The sequence below is a fragment of the Triticum aestivum genome, chromosome 7A (genome assembly GCF_018294505.1).
Source record: "Triticum aestivum cultivar Chinese Spring chromosome 7A, IWGSC CS RefSeq v2.1, whole genome shotgun sequence".
Lineage (NCBI taxonomy): Eukaryota > Viridiplantae > Streptophyta > Magnoliopsida > Poales > Poaceae > Triticum > Triticum aestivum.
Genome location: NC_057812.1, coordinates 69995936 through 70018741, shown reverse-complemented (window position 1 = coordinate 70018741; position 22806 = coordinate 69995936). Strand labels below are relative to the sequence as shown.

The 22806-nt window shown below is 51.7% G+C and overlaps 2 protein-coding genes and 1 long non-coding RNA gene across 3 annotated transcripts; 2 read left to right on the top strand and 1 right to left on the bottom strand.

Moving 5' to 3' along the window:
• Nucleotides 1-14059: 14059 nt before the first annotated feature.
• LOC123152337 (uncharacterized) lies at nucleotides 14060-16196 on the top strand. Its single transcript, XM_044571913.1, has 2 exons — nucleotides 14060-15675; nucleotides 15768-16196. Exon 1 carries the CDS (start codon nucleotides 14397-14399, stop codon nucleotides 14997-14999), a length of 603 nt encoding a protein of 200 aa, XP_044427848.1. The 5' UTR covers nucleotides 14060-14396; the 3' UTR covers nucleotides 15000-15675; nucleotides 15768-16196.
• Nucleotides 16197-16822: 626 nt separating this feature from the next.
• LOC123146878 (uncharacterized) lies at nucleotides 16823-18139 on the bottom strand. Its single transcript, XR_006472955.1, has 2 exons — nucleotides 17875-18139; nucleotides 16823-17275 (listed from the first exon to the last, which is right to left on the bottom strand). It is a non-coding gene; the product is annotated as an uncharacterized lncRNA (long non-coding RNA).
• Nucleotides 18140-18728: 589 nt separating this feature from the next.
• On the top strand, nucleotides 18729-22393 carry LOC123152306 (uncharacterized). Its single transcript, XM_044571883.1, has 5 exons — nucleotides 18729-19368; nucleotides 19925-20108; nucleotides 20191-21725; nucleotides 21802-21844; nucleotides 22148-22393. The coding sequence occupies exons 1-3, from the start codon at nucleotides 19010-19012 to the stop codon at nucleotides 21718-21720; spliced, it is 2073 nt and encodes a 690-aa protein (XP_044427818.1). The 5' UTR covers nucleotides 18729-19009; the 3' UTR covers nucleotides 21721-21725; nucleotides 21802-21844; nucleotides 22148-22393.
• Nucleotides 22394-22806: the final 413 nt, after the last annotated feature.

Here is a 22806-nt window from a genome sequence, read left to right as displayed (position 1 = left end):
AAGCCCCGAGGCTGCCATAGGGGCATGCCCGCGGCACAACTCCCTGTACATGGACTTGACAGTGAACTTGCCAGAGCCCGAGAGTCTCCAAGAGACCTCGTCTGCGGAGTCCAATAAGCGGACGGTCGCCGTCAAGGCCCGCACGAGATCCCACTCGGCCCGCTCCGGTCCCACAAGCTCCCTTCTGAAGTATATGGGGGGCGGGGAGGCACTGAGGGCCGACGCCACCAGTTGATTGGGCTCAACCGCGATGGCGTAGAGGTGGGGAAACTCCGACCAAAGAGGTTGCTGGCCAATCCACACGTCGTGCCAAAACCGGGTGGAGCGGCCGTTGTTAACCGTAAACCTCGCTCCCCTGGCGAAGTACGGTTTGAGGGATTGGATGGACGTCCAGAAAGGTGACCCGTGAGGAGACGCCTCAAAGAAATTCCCAAGGGGGAAGTACTTGGCACGAAGTAGGTCAATCCAGAGGCCGGTCCCTCCCTGGGACAGCTTCCAGATCCACTTGCACATAAGTGCAATGTTCATCAGCTTAGAGTTGATGACCCCGAGACCCCCTGGGTTTTAGGTCTACAAACGGCATGCCACTTAACCATGTGGTACTTCCGTTTAGGGTCCGCACCTTCCCAGAAGAAACGTGCCCGGGGAGTGTCCATTTTCTTATGGACACCATCCGCCAACAAGAACATACCCATGGCGAACATTGGTAGGGACGAGAGGCTAGAGTTAGTAAGGATTAGTCGTGCCCCTGATGACATAAAGCGACCTCTCCAAGGACATACCCGGTCCGCCACCTTAGTGTTGAGAGGTTCCCAATCGGCAATCGAGCATTTCTTCTCTGCGATCGGGAGGCCAAGGTAGGTGAACGGGAACTTTCCAAGCTTGCAATTTAGCAATTTGGCCACCCGTTCGCTTTCGGCCGCATCCATCCCTATGGACACCACTTCACACTTGTGGAAGTTAATTTTTAGTCCGGACATAAGTTCAAAGCATAACAAGATGGCCTTAACCGTTGCTATGCTGTGAGTGTCCGGCTCAAAAAGGAGTAGGGTGTCATCGGCATATTGAAGGTGCGACACCCCTCCAGGGATCAGATTGCCGACCACTCCCCTGATGTGGCCAGCAATGCGAGCTTTGTCCAGCATGACGCCCAATGCATCTGCCACAAAGTTGAAAAGCAACAGTGAGGCTGGGTCCCCTTGACGCAGCCCACGCTTGTTGCGGAAGAAGTTCCCTACTTCTCCGTTCACCGCAATCGCCGTTTGGCCTCCCGAAACCAATTGCATCATATGGTGAACCCATACTGCCGAAAACCCTCGATCCAGAAGGATTTGTCGGAGAAACTCCCAGTTCACTCGGTCGTACGCCTTCTCGAAATCTAATTTCAGAAGTATTGCCGGCTGGAGGCTACGCTTGAGCGAGTGAACGATCTCTTGGAGGGCCAACGGGCCCTCCAAAATGTTACGACCACGAATGAACGCCGTTTGATTCCTACTAATAATACGATGGGCCACCGGAGACAAGCGCGTAGAACAAGCCTTAGAGCAGATTTTGAACGGGACGTTGATAAGCGCTATGGGGCGGAAAAGTCTAATATTGTTCGCGCCTTGAACTTTGGGGACAAGCGAAAGAACCCCAAAGTTAAGGCGCGAGATGTCTACAGTGCCACGCATAAACCCGTTACACACCTCGAAAATTGGGCCCTTGAGGACTTGCCAAAAAAATTTGAACATCGCCACCGGCCACCCATCTGGGCCGGGTGCCGTGTCAGATTTCATTCCCAGGATCGCCTGGTCGATTTCCTGAGGAAGAAAGGCGAGGCCCAAGCCTTCGTTCTCTTCATCCGAGACCTGCAGAGCGGGATCCCAGATATCCGCCCGTAGGTGAGCCCTGGGCTCCTCCCTGGAGCCCAGCAGCTCGATGTAGAAATCGTAAATGTGCCGGACTATGTCCTGTTGGCGCAATAGGAGCCCCTGCTCCGATTGCAACCTCAGAATGGCACACTTACGACGCCGTCCGTTTGCATATGCGTGGAAGTATTTTGTGTTTGCGTCCCCTTTGAGCGTCCACTTTATTCCGCCCCTCCTACGCCAGTACTCCTCCTCGGCACGGAGGAGGGCCTCAACCTGGGCCTCAACCGCGTACCGCTCGGCCCATTCTTGCTCCGAGAAGACCCGTACGTCCGCAGCCGCGTCCATACGGGCGAGGTCTGTCACCAAGCGGGCTCGGAGCAGCTTATCCTCTCGACCCTGGTTGGCCCCCCAACCTTTGAGGGCCGCGCGCAACCCCGCCCCTGCGGAAATCCAGAAATCCATGGGCCCTCTCGCGAGCCGGATCCGGGCCACACAGGACTCCCATTTGGAGAGGAAGATTTGTTCAAATTCCGGGTTTTCAAGCCAAGCAGTTTCAAAGAAAAACCGTGGGCTTCGTTTTAACCGGTCCTCCCCCGAGGAGAGGATTAGAGGGACGTGATCTGACCCGATCCTTGTTTCAGCGTGAAGTGAGCACATGGGAAAGAGCATCTCCCACTCCGCGGACATAAAAACACGGTCCAGCACAGACCGGACCGGTGAAAGTTGCTTGTTTGTCCAGGTATATCGTGCGCCCACGCGGGCCACTTCCCTGAGGGCCATAGAAGCAATCGCATTATTGAACATGGACACCCTTGTCCAGTTAATAATCCCGTTGTTCTTATCCGCTCCCGAACGGATTAGGTTAAAATCCCCTCCCACGATGAGGGGTAGGTTGCGAACACCCAAGGCCGCAACCTTTTCCTGAAGTTCCCCCAAGAACTCATGCGAGTGTGAATGATCTGCCGGGCCGTAGACCACTATAATCTCCCACTCACGGAGAGACGCACGATGGCGGACGTGAGCCGACACGAAAAACCGGCCGGCGTCCCAAGCCACCACCTCGCAGCACACATGGCTGATGCCAAGTAGCATACCCCTAGAGTGGCCAATCGCTGGCACCCAGTGCCACACGAATCGTTCAAGCGGGTCGATGGCGAGCAGGTCTCGGTGAGTGAAATTAGCCTTGATGGTTTCCTGCAGACCAACTACATCGATGTTTTCGCCGCGAATGAACTCGTTAAGTTGGGCCCGCCTCCCAACGTGGCCGTAGCCTCGGATGTTCCAGAAGAAGAAGCGCATTTAGATTATGCGATTGCGGAGGCGGATACCACGAACGGTTACCGCCTTGGCCACTCGCCGAGTCCTCACGGGACCACGGGCTGGGGGGGGACAGTGCAGCCCCTGCTGCTGTGTCCGCCCGATCGGGCCGGGCGACCGGGACCAGAGAAGCCCCTGCCTCTTCTGCACGATCTCCTTAGAGCGAATGAGAGACAGGAGCTCTCGGGCCTCTCCCTCATCAGACAGATCAACCCCACTATCCCCTAAAATGCTACCAAGGCACTCATCCGAGTAATCGTCGAGAATCGTAAAACGGGGTAGGGGGTTACCTTCGGTCTCCATGTTCTTCTGGGCCAGCAAGAGTTGCGCGCGTTGGAGAGCAGGGAGGTTGCCCTTGGCGCCCTTTGGCCGGGCGCTGACCCGTTCCTGCGCCACCGGGGTCGTCACCACCGCCTTGGAGCGCTTGGCCATGGGGATGGGGGCCGTCTTGGTCACCTTCGCCCGGAGAGTGTCGGAGGGAGGCGGGGGGTCTGACGACCCGTGCCCCCCGACCGCACCGCCTGGGGAAGCCAACGCCATCACCACCGTCCGGTGCGAAACAGGCGTGCCCGCCCGCACCGAGGGGGGACTCATTGGCGCCACCGGGGGGGTCTTGCGGCCCGCCGACTGCTTATGGAGCCGCCCCCCACCAATCGCCAGATCGCGCACGGGCGTGGAGAGCCCGCCTTTCTCCGCAGCCGGGGAGATGAGCATGGAACGGCCCACCGAGTCGCATGAAGCCGAGATGCCCCTGTCGAGGTCGAGGCCGAGGGACATGTTGGAGCCGTATTGATTTAAGTCCGTTTCATTGCTGCCCACACCGGCTTGACGCTCCTCCAGATCCTTCGCAGCCCCCGCAGACGGGGCCACGGCCTCCGAAGTCTTGTCCTTGAGGCCCAGCTTATCCCAAGTCGCAGTGTCAATGGAGTCATCCCCCATGCTCGCGTCCTTCTCCTTGTCCATGTCCTTGTCCATGTCATCAGGGCCCTTGTCCTTGCTAGCCGGGGGAGGGGGAGGGGGGGCACCCCCCAGCCTGCCACCCGCCTCAGCCTCCATCCGGATGGTAAAGCCCTCGCCGTTGAACCAGATTTGAACATACCCTATGATCTTGGCCGGGGAGCGACACGCAAAACACATCCGCACAGGACCCAGCCCCGCCAACGACGCCTTATCCACTTCCATCGGGCGCCCGATCATCACAGTCCCCGCCATGAGACGGTCCACGCGGCGATGCTTGGGTGGCACTCCCCAAAGTTTGACCCACACATCCGGCATGATTTCGGCCTTGGGAGTCTCCAGAACAGCTTCCTTGATCTCTGCCATGATGTCGTTGAGGGAGAGGTACAGCTTGCCACTGCGCGTCGCCATTCGCAGCATGGCCTTGTCGGGGAAGACGACGGAGAACAAGTCGTCCCCGACAGCCACCACCTGCCAGTCCCAATCCCCTTCGAAGAGGTGGGGGAGTTCCGCCTCCAAGATTGAGACTGACAGCTTGCCCAGTGCCGTCGAGATGAGCGCCGCGTCCGCCACCACCGGGGCACTGACCTCCTCGCCCGCCGACTCCACGAAGGGCAGGCAGAAGAAGCCCTCGCCGGGGATGGCGTTGCCCATGATCTACAACTGAAGAGGCCGGCCGCGCGTGGGGCAGTGTGCCGATGCGTGCCCCTCCTCGTGGCAGACGACGCACAGAGGCTTGAAATGGCACATATTCTGGTAATGGCCCACCCTCCCGCATTTGAGGCACTCTGGCCCATCGAGTTCCTCCACTGGGATCGGGGCGTCAGCCGAGCCCTTCGACGCCGACGGCCCGACAGCCAGCAATGTGAGCGCCGAGCCTGCCCCCTTCTGCTTCTGCTTCTTGGCGAGAGGATCCCCAGCCCGCTCGCCGCTCAGAGGAAGGAGGGATTCCTTCCTCTTGAGCTCCTTCTTCTGATCAAGCCCACAACGCCGGTACTCCTCTTTCTTCTTCCTTTTGCGCTCACGCTCTTCCTCCTTCTTCCGCTCTTGCTCCACGAGCCACCAGGGAGGCGGTGGCCCCCAGCCCGCCTCGCCCGCCGGCGGCGACGAGACCTTGGCGAGTGCCTTCGTCCGCAGATCTTGCTCGCGTTGCCTCTCCGCCGCCGGGATCGGAGGCGACATGGGTGGCTTCTCCACGCGGCGGGAGCCCATCCTCACCGCGGTGGCGAACGAGCGAGTGAGTGGAGGTGGAGAGGCGGAGCGGCGCAGGTGACGCGCGCGATGCCCGAGCCGCCGCACCTGCGAGGGGGATGCGGGAAACCCTAGCGACAGATCTAGGGCACCCTTCTGCAGCCACAGCCACCTATAAATAGGCTGGGGCGGCCACTCATCCCCCGTCGCGATGGGCCCAGGCCTCTTCCCTTGTGGGCCTGAGGCGGCCGGCCAGGTCGACCAGGCCCAAGCACAGGGGGGCGCCCCTGCGACCTTGCTGGCACACTAGGTTCGACCACTGGGCCTCCTAGCCCGCTAACTGGCAAACTGGGCCATTCCGACAAGCCCAACAAGGCGTCCGGCCCGGGCGCTGCCAACGCCGAAACCCTAGCCGCGGGCTGTGTCTCCCTTGCAGAGGCCGCCCCGCCGCCGTCGTCGACCCCTGTCGACTCCGGCGAGCACGCGGCACCTGCTGGCGGTGCAACCGACGCCAGATCAAGGCGCGGCACCGCCGGCCGGGCATTCGAGCGCCCCTCCGGGCCCGCGTCCACATCCCTTGGCGGGCGCCAGATCCGCGGGGCCAGTCCACGGCCGCCGCGTCCACCAGGGGCGAACGCGCGCCGGCGACCTGCCATGAGAGAGCCCCCCAGCTCCTCCGCTCGGGCGACAAAATCACCCACCGAGCACCCCGCACGGGGCCTCGGCGAACCACCACCGCCACCTGCACTTACCTCACTCCTTACCTCGTCGTCGTCGTCGTCGGAATCGCACCCCACCAGAGCCCAGAACCTGCTGCCGGAGTGGGACGGGGCAGGGGGCCCCGCCCTAGGCGGCGAGCGCCACCGCGGGCACCCCGGAGCGGGCCGCACCTCCGTCCAGCCGTCCGCCTCCGCCGCGGGGCCGCGGGCGGCGTCGCCCTCCGAGTCGCCCCCCTGGTCGCCAGACTGCATAGTGCTCAATAGAGTCTCATGCCGGACCCCTTTCCCTTGGCGCGAAGGACATTTCCACCCGATTTCGTTCCCGCACCACTTCCTGCGGTCGCGGCCGCCGCACCTCCCTATTGGTTCTTGCTGCCCCCGACTGCTCCGTGCCGTCCGTTAGCACCGCCGCCCCGTGCTGCATCCATTCCACCAAGTTTGAGGGCGGCGGGTGCCCATTTGGCTCTGCGGGGTCGCAGCCACCGCCGGTGCCATAGATTCGCCCCGAAGCTCGGCGCGCGACCTTGTAGGCGGCGGATCCAGTTGGCTCCGGCGCCGGCGAGCCTCGGAATCAGTGGGGGTCACCCGCTCGTGCTGGTTGAAGGGCTTTCGGTCGATTTTGCTTCGGCTGTAAGGGAAGAAAGGGTCGGTCAGCGGGGGAGAAGAAAGCGGCGACCGGCTTTGCTTCAGGGAAGGTGTGTCCAACGCCCTCGTATATTTTGATTCAATTTGGATGGATAGTTGAGGTTGGGGTGAAATTCATGGGCGTGCTTTTTTAGATGGATTGGAGTTTGTTCTCGTCGTCTTCGTCAGATGATTCGGTTTGGGCTTGGCAAACACAAAATCTGACGTCAGAGCCCCGCAGTTGAGCACCGACTTGAGCGCTACCATGAGGTTATGGAAACGAGTTCTGCTGCCTCCTTCCAGTGGGGGAGCAGAGGAAAAGCAGTCGCAAAGGAATAGAGGGTCGTGGCTAGCGCTTAGCACAAGGCAGCCATGGCGCTCTCAAGGCATGCAACAAAACATAATGAAAATAATTAAATTGTTAAGAGGAACAAATAAGCTGTAATGGCAATTGCGGGCACCAGGTTAGTTGGGTGGAGCGATCTCGTGTGATCTAGGGACAAAATATCCTTCAACGAGTGACGGATCCACCATACACAATTGACAATATATATGGTATGCTTAAAATCTTATATGCAAATGTTCTAAAATATATTGGTTGGTGCATGAAGTATAATTAATTAGCTGTGGCATGATGGTTTGTTTATGCATGCCCAAAGACATGTGTGTACTACATCCTTCATGGTAGTTGCGCTTCATAGCAAATGCGCCATTCATGTTCACCAAGATTGTTTGGTCAACTATGGCAACTAGCTCCCATCCAAAACACATGACCCGTATGTTTTTTATCTTTAAAGTGATAATACTAAGCTTCTAGTTGCAATGGAATGATCCAAATTCCTTTGCACATAACCGTGTTGTTCTTCACATGTGTTGTACTTCGTTCTGGTTTCCACTACAAGGCCCAATGTTAACTGATATATATGCTCATGTGGATTCGTGATACATTCCATTACAAAGTTTAAATCAAGGCGACAAATGACTCTTCTTCTTGCGACATACAAGTCCCGTTGTTAGCCAACATCCATGTGCAAGCAGAGATTCATTCTTAAAAGGTGTTGTTTTATGTGTTGATATATCGCCCGCTGGCATGGTGGTAGATAGGACTTGAATATACTATGTGGATGACCTCCCGTATTTTTCTCCTTTTTCAACCGATTCATTTGTCATCATTAATAATTTATATGGTTAAGCCGACGCAAAGATCTGATATGTATCCTCCTTTACGAAAACAGAGGGAGGGGGCAAGGGGGAGAGGAAGATAGAATGGGTGTTATAAGATCGATTGAGCCTTATTGGGTCTCTGTGTTTGGCTTATGGGCCTCGTATGTCAAATATATGTCATGTCACCGGAATATGAAGGTTAAGCGTATTTTAGAGTACATAAAATTTTACTAGAGGGTGACGTGCACTTTGTCGCATCGTCCTTCAATCACGAGTAAAGCCTCTTTTTCTTAAGACTGTCTATTGTGATCAGTTGTTTTATAGTGTGTATTCACCCTTTGTAGGCTTCATTCTTATCCCGTGAAGGTGGTATCTAGTGTGTGAGGTGGAGTGAGTTGTTATGTGTGGTTTGATGCCAACATTTGGCATTGCGCCAACAATTGGCAATATCAAAAATTGCTAAAAATTGACAACTTCTGGTGAGGTTGACAAGTAAACTTGGTAACCAACCAAGCGCTAGCCAATATTTGGCATTTGTCAAATGTTGGCATGTCAATTTTTTGCATCAAACCAATCACGCTTTTAATGTTTTTACGTGCAGCATAGAATCAACGTATGGGTGCCACCTAGGGGTAGACCCAAACATAACACACGTCAGCGATTCACTCCATTACAGGTGGGTCCACCTACGACCCTCAAAGTCCCGACACAGTTGGAGCTAATTGCTAGAAAGCTCAGTATCTATATATAAATAAGTTTTGGGGGTCAAAACAATAATCAAAAAGTTCAATGACAATTCTCTCTTAAAAAAAGACTCGCCACTAACATGTTGACTCATCTACTGTATCTAAATATGAGCCATAACTGTTTTTCATGTAAGTTCAGTGGACTATACTGATTTCATATGGTGGTAAAAAGATACTCCCTCTATTTTTGTATACAAGGCCATAAGCCCATATTACAGGTACCAAGGCAAAAGTTAATGTAATTTAAGTCAATGTTGCAAGCCAGCTTGTCTCCTGGTTTGCCGTGTAAATTAATGTGTATTCTTCTCTTTCATGCACATCAGCCAATGCGCATGCATGCAAAGGATAGTTAATGTCCTCCTTTTTTTTGTGGGTGAAAAGGGATTTCTCATTACTCAAGGTGGTCTCTCGGCAGAGGCCAGGCGTACAACAGACTCAATCCCCGAGTGGAACCACACGGCGGTCCGGGGGGTCCTTCGCCCATAAGCGGCAAGTTCATGACTACATTTATTTTCTGAGCGATTACAAAGAGTAAAAGAGATCTCCCTTCCATCGGCAGCTGCTATCTCTCGAATCTCTTGGATGAGGGTACGGTGAGTGGACCGATCCTCCACAGTTGCTGTGATCATCGCCACAGCCTCCGCACAATCAAGCTCGACCATGATAGGCAAGCCGGTCCTATGTCGAGCCAAGTCGAGGCCCTCCTTGCAAGCCGCAAGCTTCGCCCCCAGGGCATTATCGCATGTGCGCATCTCTCTGCATGCAGTATAGATGATTTCCCCCCGATCATCGCGCACAATCATCCCTCCTCCTGCCGCTCCCATCGCCGCAACAAAGCTTCCATCGGTGTTTAGCTTGGTGCAGCCCAGCGGTGGCGCGGACCATGATCGCTCTTCCTTGGTCACCTTAGGAGGGCGAGTGACACTCGGTGGCAAGGAGACCGTCATCTTCCCCTTGACCATATCAGCATTTGGGTATTGTTTGATACAGAGCAGCGAAGTGATATACCCATGCAAGAACCAACGTGAGGCTTCAGATGGGGGCGGCTTCTTGTCATGCGTGATCTCGTTCCGAACGTGCCAGGTTCTCCACATGATCATAAGTACGATCATCCTCGTTGCCTCGTCCAGGGGGTCTAGCAAGGTAAAGAGCCATTCTGGCCCAGTGTTCATGACGTCCTCCACCCTGGGGATGCTCCAGTCCCTGGCCATGACGTGCCACAGCTCCTTCGCCAAGGGACACCTGCAAAAGGCATGGAACATATCCTCCCGTTCCAGTCCACACAAGGGGCATAGGTCAGACACCTCAAGATGGCGAGAGGACTTATTTGCCCAAGTACCAAGCGAGTTCGTGACAATCCTCCAAGCAAACACGCGTATCTTAGGGGGAGCAGGGCACCCCCATATGATCTTCCAGATGGCGCCATGACCATCCGGTGCCCTGCTCGTGGCGGTAGCCCGTGGATGCTCGCGCTCGTCCATGGCGAACCGGTAAGCGGAGCGGACGGTGAAGATACCGTTCTTCTCTGGTGCCATGCGATGGTGTCGTCGGCAACGCGGGGCGAGGTGTGTATGCTGGTGATCACCTCCACGTCTGCCGGGTGGAAGTACTACGAGGCAACCACCATTAATATTGTATCGATTAGTGTTAGTGGCCTTGTATATCTATAGATTGTTATTTTAATAGTGGCCTTGTATATAAAAATGAAGAGAGTATTAAATGTTTCCAAGAAAGCAGATAATAGAGGTCTTTTTGTACTTTCTGTGATCATAATTTATAGTTCCCGCAAAAAAGAAGTCACATAGCAGCGGTGCAGGCACGTTGGTGCGAATTCGGGTCCGGCAAGGCGAACACTACAACATGGACTGAGAAAGAAGGGACTGACTATATGCCAGTCGCTTGGAAAAAAAGTTAGGGTCAGTCAATTTTTTTAGCGTTGGATGGGAAATCGAGGACTGGATCATCTTCTTCTTCCTTTGCTTGCTTCCGCCCGCCGCCGCTGGCCTAGCCGCCTGCCTCCGCCACCCGCGGTCGGCGAGCCTCGCTGCACCGCCCTCCACCGCCAGCCTTGCTGCTGCCCCGGCCATCCCCTTTAAGCCCCGCGACCACCCAAAAAACTCCATGGAAGCAGCACCCCACCCGCCACCCTAAGATAGATAGTGGGGTGTTCTTCCCTGGCGCCGGCGGCCTCGCCGTCTTCTTCTTCCTCTTCGGCGCTTCCTTCTTTCTTCTCAAAACAAGTCGACTGTCCTAAATTCAAAAACCAATCGACTAACATTTAGCTGTTGTGGAGAAAGAAAGACCCCTGAGGGGACAGAACAAACATGCATGTGCAACTGCAGTTGCGAGTACGTGGCAACCAAATAAACACACATGGCAACTATGATTAATCATATATGACAACTATGGTTGGACCACATGTGGCAACTAGATAAAACACATGACAACTACTCACTACTAGGAAAAGGGCTATAGATGATATGGCCACTAATGGCGCACCAGACATGTGGTGCGCCACTACTATATAGTAATGGCGCACCATGTGTTGGTGCGCCATTACTAACAATTTTTGTTCATTTTTTTTTCAAAACTAGTAATGGCGCACCAGTGGATAGTGCGCCATTACTAGTTAAACTAGTAATGGCGCACCAGTGGATAGTGCGCCATTACTAGTTAAACTAGTAATGGTGCACCACATCCACGGTGCGCCACTAGTAATTTTTTTCAATTTTTTTTATTTTTTCTCAATTTTTTTATTGTTTTTCAAAACTAGTAATGCCGCACCAGTGGATAGTGCGCCATTACTAGTTAAACTAGTAATGGTGCACCACATCCACGGTGCGCCACTAGTAATTTTTTTTCAATTTTTTTTTCAAAACTAGTAATGGCGCACCGCGTGTGTGGTGCGCCATTACTAACTTGGCCCAAAAATTCCACCGAATGCATCCCCCGTGGACCGCCTTTTCAGTTTAAAAAAATAAAAGAAAATGATGAAAATGTCAAAAAATATAAAAGAAAATAAGTTTCCCATGTGATATGTGGTCTACTTGTTGGGAAAATTTACAAATATGAATTTCGACTTTATTTGGAAAATCTCTATGGAATTTGTAAAATGGGCATAACTTTTGCATACGAACTCGGATTAAAAAGCTTTTTATATGAAAAATCATCTACTCAAAAAGTTACATCCGAATTTAACGGGGAGAACCCCGTTAAACATTTTCAAAATTCCCAAAAACCTAACAGAAAAAAAGGTTACGTGGCTTTTAAGATCTAGAGAGAAAAAAATGGAAAAAAAAATTCAAACTTACTAGTGGCGCACCGTTTGCTAGGTGCGCCACTAGTAACAGAAAAAAATTGGTTTCGAAAAAAAAATCGATTTTTTTTCAAAATATGATACGTAATATGACCGAGAAGTTTGAAATATTTTTTCAAAATTTCATCATACTCATGAACATGAACAAAGTCCTAGACATCAAGAAGGTTTAATAGGATTGGTATGATAGATATATCAAAAAGTGCCTGTGAAGTGAGGTGGTGCTGGGGTTGGATAGAACTGCGAAGTTAAGCGTATGGGTGACCTTCCGGGAAGTTTGACCACAGAGTGCATTTGACTTGAGATTAAGCATATTGATCCGAGATTAAGCCATAGTGACCTGAGATTAAGAAAAAATTAAAAAAAAATCTGATTTTTTTTAAAAAAAATTGTTACTAATGGCGCACTTCTATGTCGTGCGCCATTACTATACTAGATACTAATGGCGCACCGTGGGCTATACTAATGACGCACCTGTGGTGCGCCTGTGGTGCGTCATTAGTAAAAAAATCTAATGGCGTGGTGCTAGTGGCGCACCTGTAGTGCGCCATTAGTAGCGAAAACAGGTGCGTCACTAGCATCCCTTTTTCTAGTAGTGACTGTTTGACCATATGTGGCAAGTAGTTAATCACACACGTCAAGTATGGTTTGATTACACGCGGCAATTACCATAATTTAGACATGACAACTACAGTTAACCAAAATAGATAGAGTTGCCATGCTTTTATAACTACACTTGCCATTCTGGATGGCAACTAAATCGTCGTCCCGCGGGTACCTATCGTAGCTGCGCCAGGACATGTGGACATTTTTGCTTCATGCCACACGCGCGGGGTAGAGATAAGTAGTACTTGTTGGGCGTATGACACGAAGTAGCTGCGCCCACACGTGTGGGCAATTTTAATGTTCGCCCAAACACAGTCCGTGTGAGCTGCCTCCTGCTCACGCCAAACACGATATGTGGACGAATGTCTAATATGCCACACGTGTGATATCGGCGTCCAGAAAGAAAGACCCATGAGGGGACGACAAAGCAAAAACATGCTCATATGCATGGTTCCAAATTTGGCGGTGCACTGCAGGCCGAAGCCGGAGAGTAAAAGAACTGAGGAACCACGTAGTCCTACGTAGGTGCGCGAATCAGTCCGAGATCCACCCACATGAGGCAAAAAAGCAGATCTCATTCTCATCCCATGCCAAAGTGTGGCGATCACTGACCCCGATCCGGAGTCCGGGTCCCTGGATCCACGATCACTTGCCTGACCCGACCCGGCCGGCCGCAACAACCATTCTTTCGTGTCGAAGCAAAGGTCGCAGTCAGTCCAAGCACTTGGCAGTACGACTAGTTAATTAGCGGCGTCCCAAGTAAGCAGGTTTGTCTGTCAGGTGCCCGTGGACTGTCCGAAGGCGACGCCGGCGTTTGGTGGACCTAACTCACGCGCGTAGTGTTAAGAAAATTGCCGGATTGGTTATTGTACCATGCCATGCACGACGCCCTGCCCACCGGCAGCGAGATCCGGCAGCCATCATTAAGCTTCTTTTTTAGCCATGATTAAAGAAGCTGCACTGGAATTTTCTGGTGGGAAGGTAAAAGGGCGCCGGTTCAATTCATTTATTCATTATGGGGGCGTACTACTGGTTGGCTGAGCATTTCGCTCGCGTGAACATCTCTTGGTCGGTCGGCTGAACGAGCGACTCGATCAGGTTCGGTTCATCCATTTTGGGCGGGGGAAGGAGCGCCGAACCTGGCGGACAGAGTGGAGTGTGATAAGCACGCACGTGCCCCTAACGTGGACACACGCGTTGCGCGCCGCTGGGTACGTACGTCTCTGCTTCTTATCCGTACCCGTCAGCTCCACGCACTGAACCGGCCGGGAGTGAGAGCGTTCACGCAACCGGCCGGCCACCCCGCCCCCCTACGAATGCGTCGCCAGCGTGAAGTGCCAGACCAGCTTCGTTGGTATTCGCACTATAGCTACAATATGGCACTGTTTGCTACAGTCAACGAAGGGCTGGCTGTCTACGCCCCAGGCCACGGCCAGGGCAGCCCGGGGCCTGCCTACGCCCCACTGAGGGCATCTCCAGCCGTTGAGCCCCCAGGAGGCATTTTTTTTCGCCTCCTGGGGGGCTACCGGCGAAAAATATAGCCTGGGAGTGAAAAGCTATCCACTCGTTGCGCCGCCCAACCACCCCGCGAACAGCGGTGGCTAGCGAAGCCGGACGGGGCGAGCAGGCAGGGAGCGGCGAGCAGGCAAGGAGCAAGGCCGGTGCGGAGGAAGCCGCGGGAGGCGGAGCCGGCGCGAGCCGACCAACCGGCCTGCAGGAGGCCGGCCGGGCGAGGCGGCGAGCGGACGGGGCCGGACCCGGCGCCGCTGCTGGAGCCGGACAGGGCAATGGTGAGGTACGGCACCGGCGCGCGCACCACGGTGTCCCGCGAGGTCTCGAACGAGCAGAGACGCGGCGTCCTTCCCGCGAGCTCCGTCGCCCGCCCCGTCCTTCCTCCTCCGCCATGGCCGTCGGGGGCACAAAGACGTCGACGCCACCCTCCTCCTCATCCGGCTCTTCCTCGTCGGCGGGTGCTTCTTGGACGGGGGCAGGAACTCCCGTGGCCGCGCGCGCCCGTGGCCGCCCCGGCCTTGCCTGCTTCGGCCTCGCCCGTCCCGGCCTTGCCTGCTCCGGCCACGGCCCCGCCTCGCCAGCTCCGACCACGGCTTCGCTCCCTCCGTGCCCCGCGGCCGCTTCGATTTCGAGGCGCACCACGCCGACCGCTCCCACTACGTGCTCTCCTGCGACGCTACTAGGAGCGGGGGTGGGGCCGAGCCGTGGCTGCTGCTGCGCATGCACGCGCCGGCGACGCGCTGCTCGAGAGGGCCCTGACCGTGGCGAGCAGACGGTAGAGCGGGTGCAGCTCGGGGTAGCCGGCAAGCAGGTCGTGGGCGGCGGCCTCGAGCGCGAGGAGTGCCCGGCCTCGACAGTCCGCGCAGCGTCGCGCAGCGCCCGCAGCACCTTCAGGAAGCCGTCGTCCCGCTCCCCCTCCTCCGGCCATGCTCTGCCCCGGTCGTGCTCCGCCACGGCCGTGCGAGCCCCTCCCCGATCCGGCTGTGTGTGGTAGGTGGTGGGGCGATGCATACGAGGAGAGAGGAGAAAGAAAAGAAAGAAAGGAAAGGAGAGGAGAGAGAGAGGGGCTGGCAAGTGGGCTGATGCATGTGAAATAGAGCGCCGGCGCCCTCAGTTGCGCCCTAGCTTTGTGGGTTTGCGTCGGGACTGCCGGCCGTAACTTTGACGAAATCCGGCGCTTTTTGAGCTTCTAGGGGCATGACTGGGAGAAAAAATACGCGCCGGCGATGAAAAAGGCCTCCTGGGGGGGGGGGGGCTGTTGGGGGGCCTAGTGGAGATGCCCTGATCACCGATGTCGTACTTCATGTACCAGCCCTCCTGGTCTGGATGGGCCATTGAGAGCGAGCCCTCAGATCCGTCTCAAACACCCGGACAGCCTGCCAGGCCAGACCGGACACAAAAACCACACCCAATCGGACCTTCTAAACATGACGACTGGCACTCAATATACCCGGCCCATATCTGCGACGGATATGGGAACCCCCCCCCCCCCCCATCTTCTCTTTTTGCCTCAAATAAAAATCCCCTCCTCTCTTTTTTCCCTCGTTCCGTCACCGAAGTTCCGCTGCCATCTTTGCATCGCCGTCATCCTCAACGCAAAGCTTCACCGCTGGAGGCCTCTACCCACACCGCCGCCGACCGTGCCGCAACTAGTCAAGGTCGCCGCCCCGGTACGTCCAACTCCCCGTTATATATACCTCGTGCTCTAGGTGTTCGACTTAATGTTCGAGCCGGTTTTTATTCTTTTGGTCTTTACTTATAGGTCACCGATGGATTCGTCGTGCAATGATGGCTATGAGAACCTCGACCTTGACGAATTCATATTCAACGAGCTCATCACCTCATCGTATTGGAACGACGAAGATGCCGGAATGATGATGATGATGATGATGATGATGATGATGATGATGATGAGCATACAAGAGGAGATGGAGAAGGCAGAGGGGCACGTGTTCAACTTCAAGGGCTCCATGAAGGGCCGGAGAGTTATTCCCCGGGATAGTATTTCCGATGCACGGCTTCTGTGCACGGACTACTTCGTGGCGGACCCAACATACCATGAAGGGTTTTTTCGACGTCGCTTACAAATGAGCAAAAACTTGTACTTGCGTGTAGTGACTGTTGTGGGAACCGGAGACACTTTAACAGCTCATGACATGTTGTATGATCTTGCACACCATAATTGTCGAGAATGAGGATGAAGGGGCAGCCCGCACGCATGATTTTAACAACCCTGGTATTTAGGATTGCCTCCGAGAACAAGAGGCAGAGCATATTGCCAACTTTCTGAAGATGCATGCATAAATGCGAGATCAAAAGGTGCATACGCAACTTCTGAATGATCTTATGGAGCATATGTGGGTCCATGCTGGAAATCAGTGAATGTTGCTTTTAATTTATCAATTATGGACTAGGAACAATATTTACGTTTGAACTATGTTTGACTTATGTGTTCTTGAGTACGAACACTTTATACGTATGTGCACTGAACTATGTTTGGCCAAATGATAGATGTGCATGTGTTTGCATGTATTTGATATTTTCAAAGTAGACACTGTGATTGCAAAATGCAGTATTTGAGGGCCGTCTGGTCACTGCCCGCGGGCACGTCTACAAAACGTATAGGGCTCCGAATTAGGAAATTCCGGTTGTTGATGCTCTAGTTCTAGCGTTAGGCCAGCTCATCCTAGAACCGATACACTGTTTTTTCGTGAACTGGTCCGAATCAGTCCACGGACACTGATTGGGGAGCCGACCATCCAACCATATTTTCTAAATGCCTGTCTCTATTATTTTTTAAGAACGCAACACCTAAAATAATTATAAAAAATAGCATAATTCATCCATAAATAAAATACAAATATCCTAAGTAAATATTACATCTGAGATAACCGGATGTTCATTAGGTTTTTCGAATTCATATTTCAACTTCAACAATATTAGAGTCAGAGCCGGCACATGTCGTCCCACACATACTGCCCCTTGAGCTTCATTCAATAATGTGTGTGCATGAATGGTCTGCCCTCGGTCGTATAGTACGTTATGACAACGCGTGCAGGCTATACAACATGTAGAGTAACATTGAGTAAATGAATGAATTAATTAACATGTAGAGCAACATGGAGCAAAACTTATAATCTCCATGGTTGACAAGCATAATGGCCTTATGGCCACATTGTCTCCACTCGGTAAATGGCAACGGAAAACTTCATGACAAAGTTGCAGATGGTGTATCACTGATGCAGGGCCGGGCCGGTAAAATCTGGGGCCCTGTGCGAAACTAAAAAATGAGGCCCTATCTCACTTGAAAAAATAAAATATGAAGTAATTATAATATATATTTGATATAGTGTCTTACGTAACAAATTATGTTGTACTGAAACACAAGATATAAAAGATGAATAAAATAAAATAATAATAATATGGTAACATCAGATTGAACTGCTATACGATGCATCAATGTTTGACAATTAAATGAACCATCTAACTCTACCTAGTCTTGTGTTCCATCAGATTGAACTGTTATACTGTGATCTTTAATCGAGGAGTAGTAATGCAAGAACATATCTTTCCATTGATCCCTGTGAAAAGTTAATTAAGAAATACTCCCTCCGTTCCAAAATAGATGACCCAACTTTGTACTAAAGTTAGTATAAAGTTGAGTCATCTATTTTAGAACGGAGTGAGTAAGAATTAGGAGAATAGGAATAGAATTAGGAGTAAGAACCCAACGGTATTCCTCTGTGACTCAAGAATCCGAGATCACGAAAGGAATAATCGATGGATGAGAAGTTGCGAACCAATGAAATACTGTATTTGCAATACCAAAACTAACGTACAACATAACCTCATCCTGCCTCTGCCTATACCTGTCGGCGTGTCGTCCGTCGCGGCGTCGCCGGATCTTGATGTCTCGATGGCAGGAGGATGCGCATGCGCCATGTCGCCTGCCCATGGATTCTCGATGCGATTGATGGAGCAGAACTGAACCACCCTTTGGTTACAAATCGAGCAGATCAGCTTATTAATTTTTTGAGGGGAGATCGAGGCATCGAGCAGATCAGCATGCCCTAGCACCCTGGCGGCTGGGATCGCAATCGAGGCATCGAGTAGTGGCTTGGGATGGTCGAGCAACGGCCCGGTGAAAGCACGCGCTGGGGGAGTCTCGCGCCAGCGAGCAGAGGCCCAATTCTATGCGCGGCCCAACGCCTACCCTAGAAAAATATGTACAAAGGCATTTAAAAAGTTTGGGGCCTCCTAAATTGATGGGCCCTGTGCGGGCCGCACAGTACGCACTACTGTGGGCCCGGCCCTGCACTGATGTGATATCGACTTCACGTTGCATCCCTGAATGGTGTGCATCTTGTAGGACGTGAAGTTATTTTACTCATGAAAGGAGGCATGCACGCTGCACTGAAATTTTCTGATGGAAAGGTAAAAGGGTGCCGGTTATTAGCTGCTGAGCATTTCGCTCGCGTGAACATCTCTTGGTCGGTCGGTTGAACGAGCGACTCGATCAGGTTCGGTTCATCCATTTTTGGCGGATGAAGGAGCACCGAACCTGGCAGACAGAGTGGAGTGTGATAAGCACGCACGCACGTGCCCCTGACGTGGACACATGCGTTGCGTGCCGCGGGTGCGTAGAGCAAGTATAATAAGGCTGACTCAGCTGGCTATAAGCCCTTCCACGTCAGCCAAATCACATCTGGAGGGGAGAGAAAGAGGGAGAGAGAGAAGCGAACGGGCGCTTCGTCAAGCGCCGGGCTGCGGCACAAGATACGAGAGCTTTGCGCCCGCTTGCAGCCCGTGGCGAACGCTAGAGCCGGCGCTCTCGATCCCCTGCGCCTCTCCCGCCTCCCGCGCTTCTCCTTCCTCCTTCGCGCGCGAAAATCAGCCCGTGTTGTCGCCCCAAATAGCTTCCTCGCGCCAAATCAAGCCTTCCAAATTTCCCCAAATCGCCACCTCTCCCGAACCCTAGAACTGTCGCCGGCGCACATCAAGGAGATGGGTCAGCAGTCCAAATGGACGCGCGCGCCGGCACCTCATGAAGCCCCTCCACCAGCGCCTCTGCTCACCTCGCCGCCAGCGCATCTCCTGGTCCCGCCGCCGGCGCATCTACTGGTCTCGCCGGCGCCTAAGTCCGCCCCGCTGCCGGGGATCCCATCGGCCTTCCCTTCAAAGCAGAGAACAAGCACTTGGATCCCCCCAAGACCACAAGAGTCTCCGGCGGCTAGTCTGCAGCAACCAAGTGAATCGGGTCCTATGGCTCAAGGTCCTTGCTGGGCACCGCCTGCCTGCATCGATGACTCTACATCACCTTGGTACATGGCTGGCAATATTGACTACTCTGATCCACAAGTATGGTATGAATTTTCTCCATTGCTTATCTCAACTCTGAATCGTGGTGTCATTTCTTAGAGCTGCTGACACACTTGTACGATATGCTAGTTAGATGATACAACATCAGCAATTTATCTACTACTCTACTGTCCATTTTTCAGAGTTCATTTTTAGTAGCTTAGTAATGATGGAAAAAGAAAAGTTTCTTCTGCTAGATGATCTTTCTTTGATGTACAGGAGCACGTGACTTCTCGTTTGCTGAATCTTGGACTGCAGTGTAGTGTAACTTTTCAGTTTCCACATGATAGTGTGTATGATATATGACTGCATAAACTATTTTTCCTTTAAATAGTTGCTGTGATCAATTCAGATTTTTCCTTTAAATGGTTGCTGTGATCAATTCAGATTTTTCCTTTAAATAGTTGTTGTGATCAATTCAGATTATTTTTCCTTTAAATACTTGTTGTGATCAACTAGCATGCATCTCAAATGTATTGTATTCAGATTTTACAAATTTGAGTATATACTTGCATGTAGTTCGGTGCTGATCGCTCTTCGTTTCTTTATGTCGTTGAGCAGGGGAGTGGATTCTCACCCATCTGGTGGTTACCTTAGTTACTTTCAGAACACGGCAGGCCCCACACAACCTATGCACAATGGGAGTTCACCGCAACCAGTCAATGTTGGCGATGACACAAATGGTGGTGATTGTGGAAGGACTGAAAAACGCTTGCTATGGACAAAACAAGAAGATCTTCGATTGGTATGTCTCTTTTTGCATGCATACTGGCTCCATGTGTTTCATTACTAGCAAATTCAATTAACCCCTTCTGATAATATTGTAGGTCAGTGCTTGGTTGAATAATTCCAATGACCCAATCCAATCAAACTACAAGAAGAATGAACAATATTGGAAAGATGTTACTGCTGTCTACAACAGTACCACCCCAAAAAACAGGGAACGACTAGTCAAGCAAGTGAAAGATCGCTTTGGGAGAATTAAGAAAAGGGTTGCATGGTTTTGTGCGAGCTATAAGGAGGCTAGTGCTTTGTATGCTAGTGGTGACTCTGATGCAGATTTAAAGAAGAGGGCAATGCAAACTTATGAGGAAGATCACAAAAAAGATGGTCCATTTATGTTTGAGCATTGCTGGGAGATTCTTAAAAAGGAACCAAAATGGGACGCATATTTGGAACGCCTAGAAGATCTGGAGCCGGACAAGAGGAAGTTTAGTGTTGATGATGAAGTAGGGAAGCATTCCACTATAGATGATGATGATGAAGATGAACGTCCATCGGGTGGCAAGCAAGCTAAGGAGAAGCAGAAACGAAAAAGAAAGGATGAAGTTTGTATAATAGGTGAGTGGTCTCCCTATTTCACTTATAGGGCGGATTGTTCTGGTAGAATAGGGCTCTCGCCATTGCAAAAGTGTACAGCAGCCATGCGCATGCTAGCCTATGGCACCCCTGCAGACGCACTTGATGAGTACTTGAAGATTGGGAAGTGCACTGCATTAGAGTGTTTGGACAAGTTTGCAAAGGGGGTGATTGAGGTTTTTGGTGGGGAGTACTTGCGACGCCCCACACGGGAGGATGTTGAGCGTCTTCTTCAGGTTAACGAGTCTCGAGGTTTCCCTGGAATGCTAGGAAGTATTGATTGCATGCATTGGCGATGGGAGAAGTGTCCTCTTGCATGGAGGGGGCAATTCACCCGCGGCGATTATGGAGTACCAATGATGATCCTAGAAGCCGTTGCTTCCCAGGACCTTCGTATTTGGCATGCTTTTTTTGGAGTTGCTGGGTCAAATAATGATCTAAATGTGCTCAATCAATCCCCACTGTTTTTTGATGCACTGAAAGGAGAAGCCCCTCAAGTCCAATTTTCTGTCAATGGGAATGAGTATACCACAGGTTACTACCTTGCTGATGGTATATACCCAGAATGGGCTGCCTTCATGAAGACTATACCACTTCCCCAAATAGATAAGCACAAGTTGTTTGCCAAGAAGCAAGAAGGGGCAAGGAAAGATGTCGAGCGCGCTTTTGGGGTATTACAGTCCCGTTTTACCATTGTCCGTCGGCCTGCACGTCTATGGAAGAGAAAGAGTGTTGGAAGGATCATGAGGGCTTGTGTGATTCTCCACAATATGATAATCGAAGATGAGAGAGAGCAGGCAAAAATTCATGTTGACTTGAATGAGATTCCGGGGGCTTCATTTGCTCTACCTCCCGAAGTGAATGTTGGTGGTAATCTATGTTTCGCAGATGTGTTGCATAGAAAAGCTACTATTCGTGCTCGTCCACAGCATGCCCAACTTAAAAGTGATTTAGTCGAGCATATCTGGCATAAGTTTCAAAACAGCCATCATAATTAATCATGGTGGGATATTGTTATCTGCATGTTCATATTCCTTTTTTACTGTAACCTTGATATCTTACATGCATTTTTATTTTAGGAGTGAGCTGTGATGTGGTGATTGCGGCAGCTGTTACTTATAGGTATGCTTTCTCTGATCTTAAATTGTTCTTTTCTTTAACCAAATAGTTATGTACTCTATAGTTTAGTCTGTGTGAATGTATTATTGCTCAAGAAAATTTATTTGATCTGCCAACATGCTTGTATAGAGAGTGGGGTCTTCTTTATAGCTTGTTCCTCTTCCTATTGTTATAGTATTTGTTTTTACAGGATTTATAGAAGTGATTTTCTCCAGCATTAATACTCAGTGTTACTTCTTGATGTCACATGCTGTAAGTTTGCATTGGCTAACTTTTTAAGCTTGACCCGGTTCCTTTTCCATACAGTGGTTGAAGGTTATTGATGCAAATGAGTGGTTGCTCCTTTCCAGCGAAGTACCCTCCATGCTTTGCGACTTTTGTCATCGTCCAGATTAAAACTATGATTGTTGCTTGTGGTCGTGATCGGCTTGTTTGCCGGAGATGTTATCTATTATGTTTGCTGAATGCTTTCTTAAAGACTTATGTAATCTTAAGTAATTACTCATGATGCTATGGAGTAGTATGATGTTGTGTGACATGTTTGGAGTACTATGATGCTGTATGACATATGTTTGTTGCCTAAATGCCAGTCAGTCTTCCTATTTCCTGGTTGCATGGATGGCATGTATATGTATGCTCTTTGAAATGGCCACAAAGATGTTGTTTACTGTAGATCACAGCAGATCATAAGCACCTACAAGCAATAAATACTTCATATTAAATGGAGCCATGCTAATAGGCAGCCAAAACGCCAGACTACTATATGAGAGAAGGCTTTATGATGACGTGGCATTGCTATATAGCCAGCAGCCGGCTGTGCTATTATCTTTGCTCGTATAGCATTGAACCGGGGGATGCGAGCATCTACAGTCGGACTTATAAATCCAGCCTCTCAAACGCCGCGCGTGTCGGTGAACACGGATTGGACACCTCTTAAATAATGTAATCCATATCTAAACACCTCA

Bases quoted from the DNA above. Each gene is read 5' to 3' on its own strand.
- LOC123152337 (XM_044571913.1), top strand. From the start codon at position 14,397: ATGGCCGTCGGGGGCACAAAGACGTCGACGCCACCCTCCTCCTCATCC.
- LOC123152306 (XM_044571883.1), top strand. From the start codon at position 19,010: ATGGGTCAGCAGTCCAAATGGACGCGCGCGCCGGCACCTCATGAAGCC. The intron at 19,369-19,924 runs GTATGAATTTTC...GTCGTTGAGCAG, and splicing joins TACTCTGATCCACAAGTATG to GGGAGTGGATTCTCACCCAT. The intron at 20,109-20,190 runs GTATGTCTCTTT...ATAATATTGTAG, and splicing joins AACAAGAAGATCTTCGATTG to GTCAGTGCTTGGTTGAATAA.